This window comes from Phyllobates terribilis, unplaced genomic scaffold, assembly GCF_046119375.1.
Source record: "Phyllobates terribilis strain yellow unplaced genomic scaffold, ASM4611937v1 Scaffold_12__6_contigs__length_324123572, whole genome shotgun sequence".
Lineage (NCBI taxonomy): Eukaryota > Metazoa > Chordata > Amphibia > Anura > Dendrobatidae > Phyllobates > Phyllobates terribilis.
This window is the reverse complement of record NW_027362772.1, coordinates 79,412,719-79,430,015: the sequence shown is the minus strand read 5'-3', so window position 1 is coordinate 79,430,015 and position 17,297 is coordinate 79,412,719. Positions and strand designations below refer to the sequence as shown.

Sequence of the window (17,297 nt, the reverse complement as noted above, 5' to 3'; positions counted from 1 at the left end):
GATGGCTCTGTCCTTGAACTGTGCAAAGTCCAGGTCAGGGTCCTGTAAGGCCATTGCCCGCAACTGGGTTCGGTGGGCATTGCACAGTAGACCCTCAATAAATTGTTCGGTCAACAGCTTGTCTTCATTCCCCACGCTGTCAGGGTCAGCCTGCTTAATGGCTCTCAGGGCCTCTTGTAGGTTTAGAGCATAGTCTCTTATACTTTCAAGTGCCCGTTGTTTGCACCCGTAAAATCTGAGCTTTATTTCGGCTGAGGTGCGCGTATCAAATGTGTCTTTCAGCCGGGCTAGTATTTCTCTGACAGTCCTCTTCTTCCTAGGTGGCCAGGACTTTACCTCCCTTTGGGCTGCCCCAATTAACTGGGCCACCAGGATGCTCACTTTTTGCTCTTCCGTGAGGGGGTATACCTGGAAGAGGCTATCCAGTCTTTCCCTAAAGTCACTTAGGGTATGTGACTCCCCTGAGTACTGGGGTAGCCAGGTTGCCCCCGGGATATAGGGCATGGTGAATGGCATGACCGCAGCAGCAGTTGCGCTGGCGGCAGCTGTGGCGGTGGAGCCTCCCTCTGTATCCGACATCCTCCTTCCCCCCTAGTGGACCGTGGCCTACCTTGCGATGATCCTCTTCTGTAGGCCGCGGCTCCGCAGTCGATCGTCGGGGTTGAGGACCTTGCGTCGCGCTCCTGTGACGTCAGCGTCGCTCCCTCTCCCTTCCAGGACCTTGCGCAGCGTCAGCGCGTGGGACTAAGCTTCGGATCTCGCGCGCTTTCGGCGTCCACGCCCCTCTTCTTCCCGCGCGGCGTCCCGAAGATGGCGTCCGATGGCGGGAAGCGGCTGCGGATGGCGGGAAGACAGCAGAAGATGGCGGGAAACGACCCAAGATGGCGTTCGATGGCGGGAAACGACTCCGGACGGCGGGAAACTTCTCTCAGGTAAGTGCAAAAGTCTTTTTTTTCAGGCACGCAATACCCGTTGGGGCGGGTTGGTTTGAATCCTGCCGACTACGCCAAAGTTGACGCGCCCCCTGGGCCTGTGTTGTGCAGGGAATACCCGGAGCCGGATCGCTGGGGGTTGTAGTCTCCGTGGCTCTGACCCGGTCCGTGCCCAGGGTGGTCAATTCAGTGGCAGTCTTATTAGTGAGATAATAGTCCGACTACGCCACCCGTGGATTGCGGTCAGTGGGGACCGCCGCTGCAAGGCAGACCGCTGAGGCCGGTGTTGTGTGTGCAGCTAAGAACGGGATGACTCCCCACGGGAGGAGTATAGCCTCAGGGCAGTTAGTGTGGATGATGGGAGTGATGGTGCACGAGCGCAGCAGGAATAACTCAGAGTCCGTGCAGTGCAGTTCAGGGTCTTTACTGATGTTATAAAGCAGACCCTCCCGGGAGTACTGGCTAGCAGTAGAGGCCTGGTCAGTCTGAGAGCTAGCAGGATCTCCCCTGGCCAGGTGGAGTTGTAGGCCTCCCCGTCTATCTGTACTCTTTCCTGGCTACCTTGCTGTGTGCGGGTAGAAGTAGCCCACGTCCCTGAGTATACCGTGTGGTGCTCACTCGTACGGCCGGTGACTTGGGGCCTTCTGTTAGCCTCCGCTTCACAATGGCGGTGCTGGTCCCTTGCTTGTGACCGTGCCTCCGGGCTTCTCTGGCCAGAGGACATGGAATCCCCTGCCGGTTGGATTCTGCTGCTGGACCTGGATGTCCCCACAGCCTCGGACTCCGTGTCCGGTCTTAATGTCTTCAGCCAGGGCGAGCTATCTAGCTTCCAGCCCCTGGCACTCGCTCCTGCTCCTACAGAGCTCCTTGCTGACACTTTCCCTGTGTCTGGAACTGTCTCCAGGCTCTGACTGACTAATCCCACCCCAGAAACAGTTTATAAGGGCAGATTCCTCCCCTCCCAGGTCTGGGCGGGCAGTGTTGCATGCTTTGGGCTCAGGACCAGAGAAACCTCCCACTTGCTCTCAGACGTAATATTTCTATTACTGTGGTAACCAGACCCCTGGGGTGCCACACATGCATAGGGGGTACTGTGGGGCATTATACTGTGTGTTGTGGGGTATTTATATAATGTATAGTAGTGGGTACTGTGGGGGCATTATACTGTGTGTTGGTGGTATTTATACCATGTATAGGGGTACTGTGGGGCATTATACTGTGTGTTGGGGGATATTTATACCATGTATATGAAAAAGAAAAGGGAAATCCACCGACACATCCAACAGGAAATAATTAAAAATTGTTCTTTATTGAAGAAAAAACTAGAACATGCTAAAATGAAACCTCAGAAATCTGACGCGTTTCTGGTGTATACAACACCCTTATTCATAGTATTCAGTCGTCCTATGAATAAGGGTGTTGTATACACCAGAAACGCGTCAGATTTCTGAGGTTTCATTTTAGCATGTTTTAGTTTTTTCTTCAATAAAGAACAATTTTTAATTATTTCCTGTTGGATGTGCCGGTGGATTTCCCTTTTCTTTTTCATTTGCTTGTGATCACCAATGGGTGCGGCACCCTCAGGATGGATTCCGGCTGACATATGATTTTGAAATCGACAACGTGGTAAGCTTTCTACAATTCCTCTCCCCTCCTCCCTTCTACGTTATGCCATGTATAGTGGGTACTGTGGGGGCATTATACTGTGTGTTGGGGATATTTATACCATGTATAGGGGGTACTGTGGGGGCATTATACTGTGTGTTGGTAGTATTTATACCATGTATAGTGGGTACAGTGGGGGCATTATACTGTGCATTGGTAGTATTTATACCATGTATAGTGGGTACTGTGGGGGTATTATGCCATGTATAGGAGCTACTGTGGGGTCATTATACTGTGTGTTGGGTGGGTATTTATACCATGTATAAGGACTACTGTGGGGGCATTATACTGTGTGTTGGGTGGGTATTTATACCATGTATAGGGACTACTGTGGGGGCATTATACTGTGTGTGGGCACTGCTGTAACATCATACTGTGTGTGTGAGAGGGGTACTCTGGGGTCATCATACTGTTAGAAGAGGCATTCTACTGCCTTTGGTATTGTACAGAATGGGAACACTGAGGGGCTTCACTAGGGGCATTATATCTATATGGGTGCAAATAAAGAACTGAGTGATGTTAAGGGCATGGCTTAGCAAAAAAAATTGTGGTGCACTGGGATAGTGTCCTCTTTTTCCCGTCTTTCATAATTAGAAGGTGTGAGAGAGCATGAGTTAAAATCGGAACATTAGTGAAGCTTTCCTACTAGAAATGCTTTAGTAAATTATATATATTTACACCAAGGACAGATGGAAGTGACGCGCCCCCTGGGCCGCGTGGGGAACCCGGAACCGGGCCTTCTGTGGGATGCTGTAGGTTGTAGTCACCGAGGCGGCGACCCGGTCCCGTGGCTCAGGGTGGTCAAACCAGTGGCAGTCTATTTATGGGGTTTTTATGGCTTAAATGTCCGACTACGCCACCCGTGGATTGCGGTCAGGATGAACCGCCGCTGCAGGGCAGACCGCTGAGGCTGGTGTTGTGGGTGCAGCAGAGTGTAGTACAACTCCCCACGGGAGGAGTATAGCCTCAGGGCAGTGTAGAGTGATGATGGTGGTTGTGGTGCGGGGCGTCCCAGTACTAGTAGTGCTGACGCGGTGAGGAAGCACAGAGACAAGGTGTTGCAGTTCAGGTTCTTTACTCACAGTTCTCATCCAGGTCACTTGTGCACAAATAGGACTGCCCGAGCCGTGCTGCGTCCACCAGGCAGGGGGCTCGATCAACCCCCAGGCAATTCCAGAGTGTGGCACAGGACTCCCTTCTATCCTTTCGTCAGCCGTGCCCCACCAGTGACACTACTTCTGTCCAGCTGCCTCGGGTCTTCTCCTGGGAGGACTGGGTGTCCACTTCCCTGACCCTATGTGGTGTGCCTTCCTAGTAGGTGTAGTGAGGGGTCGCACCAGTAAATGACCAAGACCACCGGTTCTTGGTTAAGGATTAGTCACCTCCACCAACTTGGGATCCGATACCCTGTTCTGCCAAGCCGTCACCCGTAATCTCCTTGTTCCTTAGGGTTCCTTCTGCTTTCGTGTCTCTGGGCCTTTCTACACTTTGGGTACTTCTCTTTCTTTGCTGTTCCTTTATGTTTCTGTTCCTTTCTGTTTCTGTTCCTTTCTTCTGGCTCCGGCCTTCACCCTAGGCCTGCCTCGTGGAGCTGGGCCCAGACTGAGCCACAGCTCCCTGTCAGTCCTCTCTGGCTGAACTCCTTCTCTCACTGAACACTGTTCTAAGATGGTGCCCACCTCTTATACCTCCCTGTCTGTGTATGAGCCCAGGTGACTTGCAACCAATGGGCTCCTACCTATGCCCATAAACCGTCCCATCCTGCTCCTACATCACTGGGTTTTCCTCCCCCCTCCCCACTCCAGCCAGGGACATGTTCTGTCGTGCCTGCATTACTGTACTAATGGGAGCACCGTTGAGCTGTCCCCCGGAAATGGGGTGTGTGTGATGCATGCAGCTAACTGAGTCCCGGTCCACACACCATTCTTACCCGGGAGTGGGATATCACACCTCTGGTTGAGGTGCAATACCCCTGTAGCGACCGAACCCTCGGGGCGCTACAGAAGAATCACTGCAGAGAAGAGTGATTGGCTGCTGGTAGATTGCACATGATTAGTTGCAGAAAGTAAATAGAAAACAGCAGGAACCACCGGAGCAGTGTGGTGGAGTTTGATAGGTGAGGGTTTTTTAATTTATTTTATTTAAAGCATTACTGGCCTTTCCAAACAAATTGTATATCTTGGACAACCCCTATAAGAGTCAAAAGTATCATATACCATAGTTCCAACATGGTTTATTTTTTTATCTCCCCTTTATGTTGCATGCCTTATTAATTTGTCAGATCTCTCCATATATGCACCGACATATAAAATGACTGTGACTGATGTGCATTAATTAACAAACCACATGAGCTCAGCCGTCTGGGTAAATCATACTGTTTTATACAGGTTTTATTGGGGGAAGGTTAATTTCTGCAACGGAAATGGAGATTAAATTGATTTGTAAAGTTATAGTGAGTTAGTGACACACAAGCGCTGAGCTGACCCATCACTGCCATCATCTGTACTCCAAAAGAGGATTTTCTGATATCAATCAAATAAACTTGGGAAAAGCCAGGGATTGGGAGCCACTTAAATGCATTTTTTTACAGGATTGAAGACAAGTCTCCTAATAAAGTGATTTCCAAAGTTTCATAACTTTTCATGATGGACAAAACTGTTAAAAAAAATAAAAAATAAAAGTTTAGATACTTTTTAAACATTTGCTTCCTGGTTGCTCAGAACTTTACAGTTATTAACAAAAAGGAATTGCACAAAGTGGAAAATCATTTTAAATAACTTGCCCTATCAATGGTAATCTTATATCACGTACCTCACCTAAAGGTTGGAATGTATTACAGTGAAATAGTACTCACGTGCTTTTACCCCATTGTCTCATCTGATTTCTTCTCCGCCAAGTCTGAGACTAAAAATACACCAGTCACGAGGAAGGAAATCCCGCCGAAATAATTTTCTAATACGTCTGTGAAGATGACAATGGACTCTATAAACACTTGCAAAGCTGACCATATACATAGAACAGTCAGATGAACGAGTACTGTTTATATCACCGGTAAGAGATGATTGACAGCTGAATATCTGCCATGGGAAGAAAGGATCGGACATGTTTAAATTCCACATGGTAATTTATATGTTATGGTTACTTTATGATATATGTAGCCTTGCAGATGTAGGAAAGTTCACTTGATTAGTGTAGATGAGCTGAGTTTGTCATTTTGTCTGAAGCCCCGTTCAGATGTCAAGGATTTTTCTCGTACGCAAAAAAACTTACCAATTTTTGTCAGGCGTTTTGGATCAGAATTTCAGGTGAGTTCGGTCAACATTTCCGTTTTTTCCATATGCAAAAAAAAAAGAGTATGGAAGTTTCCAAAGCTTCTCCTATCAGTCAGTGAAAAACAGACATCTGAGCGCTGTCCGATTTTATCACGGATCTCATGTCTTGGTGGGGACCACTAAGGACTTTTTCAGATGTCAGTTTTTCCCGTACGAGTTCTATCTGAACCTCGTACCTATTACAGTTTATGGGATAGCTAACATGTCCGCATATTTTTGTAAAGCACAAAAGCACGAAGACTTTTCGATCAAACTCACCAATGGGTCCGTGAAAAAATCGGATTTCACTCGGATGCCATCTGTGTGATATCCGTATTTTTCACGGAATGTTTGATATAAGAAGTTTGAGAAACCTCCAACAGTTCATTTTTTCCTCCGATAAAAACTGATGTAACTCTCACGATAAACACTTATGTTGACCAAACTATGATCAAAAACACTGATGAAATTCGGATCGTTTTTTTTTTCCCGTATGAGAAAAATCACTGACGTGTGAATGAGCCCTAATATTATCTGAACTGATCAGCACAACAACAAAAAGTTCGATGACTAACGGAGCTCGACCTCAGCAGAATATCTTACTACATAAAGAGCTTAATGTTGAGGTGAGTCCGAGAAAAACATCAGCTGAATCATAATCCGATAAGCCAGATAGGAGAAAAATGGCTGACGCAATGATGGTAAAAATGGACACAAGGACCAAAAAATGGAAAAAAATTGGATCCAATATGGTTCATTTACCAAAGATGGTAAAAGACCCCCATAATGACAGTGACCTATAAAAATGTCTATTTCTGGTTGTCCATAGATCTATTGTGTAAAATAATCAATAGCTTGTCTGGAACCCACTGTTGGGTTAGTAGGAAGCAGGGTTGGACTGGCCCACCAGAGAACCGGAGAATCCTCCGGTGGGCCCTGGCTTCTCCTTCAGGATAGTTCATAGTGCAAACCTTGCAGCTGCTAAGGGACTCTTGAGTAGGTTGGAGAAAGGTGGGACCTCAGAATCAAATCCTCTGGTTGACCCAATGTTTTTCAGTCTGACACTGGTAGTGTTAGAACCTTGCTGTTAGGTTTTTTTTCCTTTGCTGGTCACATGACCTTGTTGGCCTATTTAATCCTGCTCCGCCCTTCTGGCTTTGCTGGACTTCATTGTATATCTACTTTCTAGCTAGCCTGTGCTCTGTATCTAACTCTGTTAGTTTGCTTGGTCTACGGACCTCTATGTTCTATCTATTTTGTTTGTTCGTCTGTCTGCTACTATTTCTGTTAGGAGGTGTCCCATATTCCTCCCAGTCCTTAGTACTTGTAGGGATTCCCTCCCCACATCTATAGGTCTCCATACAGACTAGATTAGGACTTTAGCAGGTCTGATCGCAGGATCAGGTTCCCTGTTACATCGTAGGGATTCAGCTGAGTCCTATAGTAGGGACAGATCTCCTCTCTTTCCTTAGCTTTGGTAGCAGAACATAACAGTAAGTCCAGCCAGCAAATTCTCTAAGGAAAGATTTTTCTGTTCCATCATGGTGTCGGTTCAGGATTTGGCTCATCGCCTGCAGGGACTCTCTCTGGAGGTGGCCGAGCTCCGTCAGCACGTGAGTAACTGTCCTGGAGCACATTTCTTGGAGCCTAAGGTATGTTTGCCGGATTTATTTTTTGGTGAACACCGAGAATTTTTTTCATTTAAAAATGCTTGCTTATTGTATTTTCGTTTGAGACCTAAGTCCTCTGGGGATGAATCCCAGCGCGTAGGGTTCATAATGTCACTTTTGCGCAAAGAGCCTCAGGAGTGGGCCTTTTCTTTGCAACCTAGTGATTCATGCTTCAGATCAGTGGATAGTTTTTTTTCTGCTTTGGGACTATTATATGATGATCCTGACCGTGTCGCATCAGCTGAGACTGAGTTGAGACGTTTAAAACAAGGATCAGGTAATGTGGAAAAATATTGTACACATTTTCGTCGTTGGTCCACTCAAACAGGGTGGAACGATTCTGCTCTGAAAAGTCTATTTCTTGCTGGGCTCAGTGAAAGGGTTAAAGACCTGCTAATTGCTTATCCTACACCTGAGGATTTGCAACAGGCTATGCAATTAGCTATACGGGTGGATAGAAGACTGCGTGCTAGGGTTAATGAGAGCAAATCCTCTGCTATGTCAGTTTCTGGTTATGATAATGTGTGTACTAACAGTGGTGAACCGATGGAGATTGGATCGGTGGCACCTCGCTCTCAAGAAAAAGACCGTCGTTTTTCGGAAGGCTTGTGTTTCTATTGCGGAAAATCTGGTCATTTGATTAAAGGCTGTGAGCTTCGTATGAAGAAAGAAAAAAAAATGGTCAGTCACGCCCGTATTGCCTGTTTAAATTCCAAGGGTATATTTTTAGCTGCTTCCACGATAGCTCAGGAGAATGCCCCATCTAACACTCCTCATGGGAGGTTGTTTGTGCCTGGGACCTTTAGGAGAGATTTGTTTGTTGAGTGTCACGAATCTCGGTTGGCAGGTCATCCCGGAATCTCTGAGACCAAGAGACTGGTGGGTCGCAGTTTTTGGTGGCCTGGATGGCAGAAGGAAGTCATTAAGTGGGTGTGCCAATGTACTATATGTGCTAGATCTAAGTCCTCACATACTCCTGCTGCGGGGTTGCTTTGTCCTTTGGAGGTCCCCAGTGCTCCTTGGACACATTTGGCTATGGACTTTATAACTGACCTTCCCCCCTCTGAGGGTTTTACTGTCATCTGGGTGGTCGTGGACCGTTTTAGCAAGATGTGTCACTTGGTTCCCTTCGTCAAACTGCCCTGCGCTAAAACTCTCGCTAAGGCCTTTGTCAAGGAAATTGTCAGACTTCATGGCGTTCCTACTGACATTGTTTCTGATAGGGGTCCTCAGTTCGTGGCTCGTTTTTGGCGTGCCTTTTGTGACAGGTTGGGAATTCATTTGTCGTTTTCGTCCGGATATCATCCTGAATCTAATGGCCAGACAGAAAGGAAAAACCAGGATGTTGAGCAGTTCTTGCGTTGTTTTGTGGCAGACAATCAAGAGGGGTGGTCTGAGTTTCTGCCACTTGCCGAATTTGCTCTGAACAATCATACATCTTCTTCTGCTGGTTGTTCGCCTTTTTTTTGTTGTTCTGGGAGACATCCGTCGTTTGGGTCGTTCTCCAAGTTGGGATCTGCCGTGCCTGAGGAGGAGAATTTTTCCGGTGATTTGGAAAGAGTTTGGACGGATGTGCGTGGTAATCTTCAGGAGGCCAACAGAAAATCTAAAGACTACTTTGATAGGAAACGACAGGAGGTTTTGTTCGCTGTTGGTGACATGGTTTGGTTGTCCTCTAGGAATCTGCGGTTGAGGATTCCTTCTAAGAAATTGGGTCCCAAGTTTGTAGGGCCCTTTAAGGTGCTTCAGGTTGTCAACCAATCTGCTGTTAGGTTGGAGGTTCCTACCTCCTGGAGAATTAATCCGGTCTTTCATGTCTCTCTGTTAAAAAAAGCTGTTGTGTCGGATGGTGACGCCTCTGCCTCTGTTCCTCCGGTGGTGGAGGACGGGGAATATGAAATTTCTCGCATCCTTGACTCTAGACGGTATAGAGGTAGTTTGCAGTATCTTGTGGCCTGGAAAGGTTTCGGACCCGAGGATAACTCTTGGGTGAGGTCAGATGATGTTTCCGCGTCCAGACTTATCAGAGCGTTTCACAGGAGATTTCCTGATAAGCCTGGTCCTAGGGGATCCGGAGGATCCTCTTAGAAGGGGGGGTACTGTTAGAACCTTGCTGTTAGGTTTTTTTTCCTTTGCTGGTCACATGACCTTGTTGGCCTATTTAATCCTGCTCCGCCCTTCTGGCTTTGCTGGACTTCATTGTATATCTACTTTCTAGCTAGCCTGTGCTCTGTATCTAACTCTGTTAGTTTGCTTGGTCTACGGACCTCTATGTTCTATCTATTTTGTTTGTTCGTCTGTCTGCTACTATTTCTGTTAGGAGGTGTCCCATATTCCTCCCAGTCCTTAGTACTTGTAGGGATTCCCTCCCCACATCTATAGGTCTCCGTACAGACTAGATTAGGACTTTAGCAGGTCTGATCGCAGGATCAGGTTCCCTGTTACATTGTAGGGATTCAGCTGAGTCCTATAGTAGGGACAGATCTCCTCTCTTTCCTTAGCTTTGGTAGCAGAACATAACAGGTAGGAAGCCATGATGGACATATGTGGAAATCCACAATATACAAATGGAGACGTGCTTGGACAGACAATAATGGTTTTAGGACCTGTATAAATGATCCAATCAGCTCATGAATAAGTGCTTTGATCACTTGTCAGTGGATCTGTGGTATTTTTACATGGAGCCAAAAATAGGGAACGAGCATTTTTGTGAACGCCAATTATCAGCCCACAATTATTAAATCAAGACGATTGAAGTAATTTGTATCAAATTTATTATAGACGCATGCTTTTCGATATATTGGCCAAATAGAATGTGAAAGCTACGCATGCTATTAACAAGTGTGGATTTGTGTCAAAATTTGTGCCATTTTCAGGTTTTTTTTGTCTTAAAGGGAATCTGTCAGTAGGATCCACCCTCCTGAGCCATCTATATGGACATGCAGGTCATAGGAAGCTGAATAAAACCATCACTTGATATCTGCGATCCGATGTCTTATTCCTGAAGAAATCTACATTTTTCTTAATATGTAAATGAGCTGTTAAGATCTATGGGCTGGACATAGATCTCCCTGAGAATCTGCCTCCAGAGCTTATTGTAAATGAAAGGTGGTGTAAATCTACATGTGAAACATGTAGATCAGGAGAGCACATTTGTCAGTCATTACATGTCTCACACTGATAACACCCCCTTAAATTTATAAGGCAGATTCTCATGGAGATCTATGTCCGGCCCATAGATCATAACAGCTCATTTACATATTAAGAAAAATGTGTATTTCTCTGGAATAAGACATCGGATCACAGATATCAAGGTGTCATTTTATTCAGCTTCCTATGATCTACATGCCCATATAGACGGCTTAGGAGGGTTGATCCTACTGATAGATTCCCTTTAAAATAGAAGTTCTTTTCCATGTTGTTAACCGCTCCTCTTTTCTCTGTCCTTTTGAAAATTGGTGGATGTTGAAAATAGTTTAAATTTTTAATGTAGTTGCAGGAAAAGCACTGCATTTTTACTGTGATTTGCTAAATATGAATTGGTTTTGGAATCTTAGGTCTAAATACAATTTGGGTCCAAATTCTTTTTAGGATTCTCAAAGTAAAACTGCCCCAGATAATAAATGTGAAGTAACTGGGAAATTTGCATATTATGGGCTAATCATAAGCCCCCTCATAAGCTTTTTCCTACTTACCCTTATAACAAAAAGAGATTGGCCAAGGTAGAAAACTTCTTTGACCTTCCCAACTTTCTTCATTTAGTTGAAGTACCATAAACAATGCTGTGCTATTTCCTGGTTATCTAGGAGATTTTTCATATTTTTGGCATTTCTTTTTCTTTTTTTATATGTTATGTTTACGTGTAATATCTTTTGCTGCTTCTAGAGAAATATAAGTTGTCAGACGAGTTTAGAGAGACGGATAGGGCGGCCGACTAGTCACTGAACGAAAGTCAATATTTAGTCTACACAACAAAACTGAGCTCCGTGTGAAGATATTTTTTATGTGGATAAAAAAGTAATTTTTGCACCAATTTTTAATATTGTTCTATTACATAACTCTGATTTCAGGTTTGTGACATGGAGTTTGGCTGCAGATATATTTATGTAGATGATCCCAAAGGTCAAAATAAGGCAGAGCCAGAAAGCCTCCAGTCTCCGGTGACGGTACCGCAGTCCCAGTATGGTATGTCTACGTATACAACCTACATAATTTTGGTGAGGTCACTGTGGTGACTTTTGGTATTGCTATGCTCATAATTGGTGGCAATAGTCTAATAGGCCCGGGTGGAAAATTTGGACCTGGGCTCCCGCCTGCATGTTTGTCATATGTATGGGCCATTGTAGCATTCTAAATCCTATAAAGACATGCATGTTGCCCCCCCATAATGTAATAATGTCCCCCATCCTGTGCCCCTTCCAGTAATAATGTCCAACATCATGGTCCTCTTCCTGCTCTAATGTCCCCATCCTGAGTTTCTTCCTGTAGTAATGTCCCTATCCTGGAACCTTCCTAGTTTAATGTCCCCATCCTTGCCCCTTCCAGTAATATATGTACCCCATCCTGGGCCCCGCCCAGTAATAATGCCCCCATCCTGGGCCCTTTCCATTAATAATGTCCCACATGCTAGTATAATGTCCCCATGCTTGGCCCCTTCCAGTAATATATGTTCCCCATCCTGGTATAATATCCACATCCTTGGCCTCTTCCATTAATATGTCCCCCATCCTGGGCCCCTTCCAGTATTAATGTCCATCATCCTGGTGTAATGTCCCCATCCTGAGTTCCTTTCTGTAATAATGTCCTTATCCTGGTCCCTTCCTAGTTTAATGTCCCACATCCTGATGTAATGTCCCGACCCTTGGCCCCTTCCAGTAATATATGTCCCACATCCTGGGCCCCTCCTAGTAATAATGTACCACATCCAGGGCCCCTTCCATTAATAATGTCCCACATCCTGGTGTAATGTCCCCATCCTTGGCCCCTTCCAGTAATGTATGTCTCCCATCCCGGTGTAATATCCCCATACTGGGCCCCTTCCATTAATAATGTCCCACATCCTGGTGTAATGTCCCCATCCTTGGCCCCTTCCAGTAATATATGTCCCCCATCCTGGTGTAATATCCCCATCCTTGGCCCCTTCCAGTATTAATGCCCCTCATCCTGGTGTAATGTCCCCATCCAGGCCCCTTCCATTAATATATGTATCTGATCCCGGGCCCCTTCCTGGTATAATGTCCTAGTTACTGGGCCCATTCTGTAATAATATTTCCCATTCTGACACTGTTCTCTAATACTAAAAAAAGAAAAAAAAAGACGATTCTTCTCACCTTCCCCCACTCCCACAACACATAGCGTCCTCTTCTATAGCCAGCATAGAGGCAGACAGCTGACTTTGATGTGCCTACTATGAGCAACAAATGACATCAGTGCTATGCGCCTCCTGTGACTGGCACTTCTCTGTCAGGTACTGGCTAGTGATGAGCGAGCATGCTCGTTACTCGAGATTTACAAGCATGCTCGGGTGTTTTCCGAGTATCTTCGCCGTGCTCGAGTGTTATGTTTCAGTCACTCCGTGCTCATGATTTGCGACTGTTTGACAGCTTTAATACATGTGAGGAATGCCTGTTTCTTAGGCATTCCTCACATGTATTAAAGCTGTCAAACAGTCGCAAATCATGAGCACGGAGTGACTAAAACATAACACCTTAGCACGCTGAAGATACTCGGCGAGCACCCGAGCATGCTCGCCGAAAGGGTTAACAGAACATACTCGCTCATCACTAGTGCTGGCCTCTGATTGGCGGCATGTATTGCAGTGCAGGTAGCCAGCGGATCTGTGCGCCGCAATGCATTTTAGCTTAATGTGCATCCTCTTATGCTCATCCAACTGAAATAGACACAGGTGTCAGTGGGCCCCACTCCAGCACAGGCTTGGTCGAGGTCGCACCCTCTGCGACTGCGATAGTTACTCCCCTGCTCATAATAAGATTTTCCATTACCATTTAGTCATAAAATATGGCCAAATTCTTTATAACAGTCGTTCCGAGTCACTTGCAGATTATCCTCCTATATGAATTAGAACCGTACTTGTGCCATATCATGTGACTTTTACGACATTCAAGAGCAATTTTTGTTTTCTCCACCATTGCTCAACAGTTTATTGTTTATTAAACTAGTCCATCTAGGTGCAGATGATTGTGTAAAACTCTAATTTTGGTTGTAGCTCTTAAGACTTAAAGGGGTTGTCTCATTTTCTTGGCATCTTTGCCTTTGCAGCATCAGAGGAGCACGGTTGCACTGAAGCTGTTCGGATCCAGCAATCTTACCAGCTTCAGAGCAGCGCTTGCAAGCTCTATAGCAAACAGCTTGTAAGCGCTGCACTCTTTTCCTATGAGACCTAGGCAACCTCAGCTACGAGCGATAAGTAATAAAATTAAAAATCCTTTCATTTTGGGAATGGAGAGGATTTTTAACAACTAATTGCACAGTTACTTGTTTTTTTTACAAGTTTCTGATTGAATGGCTGTTTTGGACCAGTGGTATGGGTGCTCCACTAGCCCAAACTGTGAACTCTCCAGTGTTGCAGAAGCAGTTTTGCCTTTGCAGCGTCATAGGAGTGTAGCTGTCCTGAAGCCGGACGGATCAAACCATCCAGCTAGCTTCAGAGCAGCGCTTACAAGCTCTACAGCAAATAGCTTGTAAGCGCTGCACTCTTTCTCTACGAGACAGTAAAAAATAATATTAAAAATCCCTCTTATTGAGAGTGGAAAGGATTTTTAATAACTAGTACATTATAGTACATTATAAAGTTGCTTGATTTTAGAAGCATGTTGCTATTCTATGCATTTAAGATGATGAGACAACCCCTTTAACTTAAGGTTTGGCTTCAATTTCCTAGAGTATTAATCTTTTGATGTGTTTTTTTTTTACAGGCATTACCCATGGAGGATCACGTTTTTATGACAATTTCAATCATGAAGAGAAATACAGCAATAATGCAGGAGGAATTGGTAAGAATCACGGCAAATACAAACACTGACACTCTGATCTCCTACATCTGGTTTGTCGAGAATGAATTGCATAATTTTGCTCAGTTTTCTGCATTTCCATGTCATAAATATGTACGCAAAATTTTTCAATGTTTTACACCATTTTATTCCACTATTTTTTATTAGCTTCACCAAAACTTGAGCAAATTGATTTGATGCAAATTGAATATGTGTTACATTTTTAGAAATTCACTCAACCTAGCGAATTTGAAAAATCTGTGATTTGCTTCTCGAGAATTGCCAAAAATGGCCATTTTACACATTGGAAAAGATTGTATCTACCAATGAAGGTTCACATGACCTCGGGCATGGCTAGACGGGCTTACCCATAATGCCTTGCAGCTATCATATTACATGATATAGCACAGTCATTAGAAGGGACAATCATACCCAGTATAAAAGCAGAGGTAGGGAATGCAGCAGCCACTTTGGGATGAATCTGGATAGGGAGAGGACGTCACAGCTCACAGCTTACACGTAGAGATGTAGTGAGAGAACCATAAAACAGTGAACAAATTCTAAACATAGTGTGTGACAGCAAAGCAGTATACAGCAGCTACCATCCTCCATTTATATGAAGGTCACATTGATGGTACTAAGGATGATCTCTCGGTCCGAGGAAAAAAATCAGACATATGTATTACTTATGTATACTAGGTATACATATGTGCTACCTATGTATACCATATATGTACTACATATGTACTACTAGATCAACATAGATACAAGTGTTATCCATGAAAAATACAGATAGAACTCATACGTGAAAAACTGAAGTCTGATGAGCCCATACAGTCAACTGGGGCACATGTACCAGAAGCGGTTGGACCCCCAGCGATAATTAAATTATCTCTTATCTTGTAGACATAATTCCCATCTTTCTATAAACCCCTTAAAGTCAGTGTAAAATTCTGTAAAACACAAGAGCCAATAAGTAGAGTAATAGAGAAATTATCCTTAAAGGAGTTGTCTAATATTCTTTCTTCAGGAGCGCACCGCTCCTCTGCCTCACAGCTTCCTGCTTGCCGGGGATGGTGCACTCCTGATTCACAGTTCGTACCTATGGCTTGGTCTGAATTGCACAAGCAGCATTGGAGGATGATGAAGATGGTCATACCCAGTGATCCTGCAAGCTTCAGAGCAGCGCTTACAAGCGCTATAGCCATCAGCTTGCAAGTGCACGCTTCTTTCCTAGTAAACCGGCCACTTTGCAATTTCACCTATTTAAGAAGTTGAGATAGATCCTTTATGCTGTTCATGAAAATTAGTAGCTGTAGAAAAAGGGAAAGAAAAATTTACACTGGGAGAGAAAGTAAATAATATAGATAATAGATACATAATAGATAGATTGATTGATTTTGGTTGCAATGCTTCCTGAGTAATGCGGTTGTCCAACGCAAAATATATAAATTGAAAAAATCAGGCAGCACTCCAGCACTGGAGTGCTACCTGATTTTTTCCATTTTGATAGATAGATAGTGTCTGTGAGCAGTGCTGCCATTGTGGGTGAACTACAGAGAAGGTGACCAAGGGAGTAACTTGACATTGAACTGGCTGAAGACGAGACAGAGTGGTCTTCCACCGAAAAGAGAACCTTAGATAGGACAACAAGTCACAAGAAACGTTGAGCTTGCATACCGCTGAAGGTAACGGGCCTAAATAGGACTGAGCTCGTGGGACTAGTGGGGATCCCGAGCTGAGCAGGTAGAGAGGCCTGCTGATCAGGACTGTGGCAACAAGCTAGGCTGTGATGAAGTAGGGCGAAACAGTGTGCTTCACCGGCCCTGGAGTAGACTACAGTGGAAGGAAACTGTGTGTATGAAAATACTTTATACTGTGAAGGAAACGTCCATAAGACCTTGAATAATCTTTCACTTTAACATAGGATTTCCAGCAGATCTTCTTTAAAACAGATCACACGTTGCGTCCCAGTTCCTATAATTATCAGGGCACTTTCTTCTTTTGCTCTGACTACAGGTGTTCTGGAGCCAGAATTCTATGAGAACCTGGATCGAGCAGAGGGGACCAGGAGTGAAGCAGAAGTTAATGGTAAGGGAGTATGTTCAGCCTTGGTATCCCACAGTGACATCTATACTGGTTGGAAAGTGAATATACACAGGTTGATTATACAATTATCCTTCTAGTTAAAGAGTAACCGTCATTTTATCATAAATATATATATATATATATTTAATTTTTTTTTTATCATATATCAATAGTACACATGAAAATAAGAAACTTTGTAATACTACAATGTTTGGGTCGTAATAAGCAGGGCGATTATCAAGAAATAGATACACTACCCCAAAGGAGATCAGTATTTGGTATAGCAGATAATGGTGACTCAAAGTAAAAATTAACCTTTATTTCATATAGTATTAAAAAGGTCACTCAAAAAAAGTGCAAAGTGCTCAAGACAAACAAACATGGAAACTGGTGTATATTGCATCTTCTTATACCTCAATGGCCAAAACCCCCTATTCGTATATTAATCTTTGTCTCAATTACTTAGGAACTTCTTGCATGTGATGTATAACTGTTAGACAGCCCTGGTATATTAATGTGAATAGGTGCTTTGATTACATGCTGGAAGGTACACCTTTCTTAAAACAGCTGTGTTGAATATATACAACGTGGTTACAGGGAGGTGCTCAGTATGGTAAAAAA

The 17,297-nt window shown here is 44.4% G+C and overlaps 1 protein-coding gene across 2 annotated transcripts in view; it reads left to right on the top strand.

Annotated features, from left to right (window-relative positions):
• The window catches only part of LOC141173103 (circularly permutated Ras protein 1-like), an 87,015-nt gene that overhangs the window by 19,334 nt on the left and 50,384 nt on the right, over positions 1-17,297 (top strand). For both annotated transcript variants that reach the window (XM_073657746.1, XM_073657747.1), the window contains exons 2-4: positions 11,649-11,763; positions 14,514-14,591; positions 16,608-16,679. In XM_073657746.1, the coding sequence (XP_073513847.1) occupies positions 11,658-11,763; positions 14,514-14,591; positions 16,608-16,679 (256 nt within the window). In that variant the 5' untranslated portion in view covers positions 11,649-11,657. The remainder of the gene's footprint in view (positions 1-11,648; positions 11,764-14,513; positions 14,592-16,607; positions 16,680-17,297) is intronic.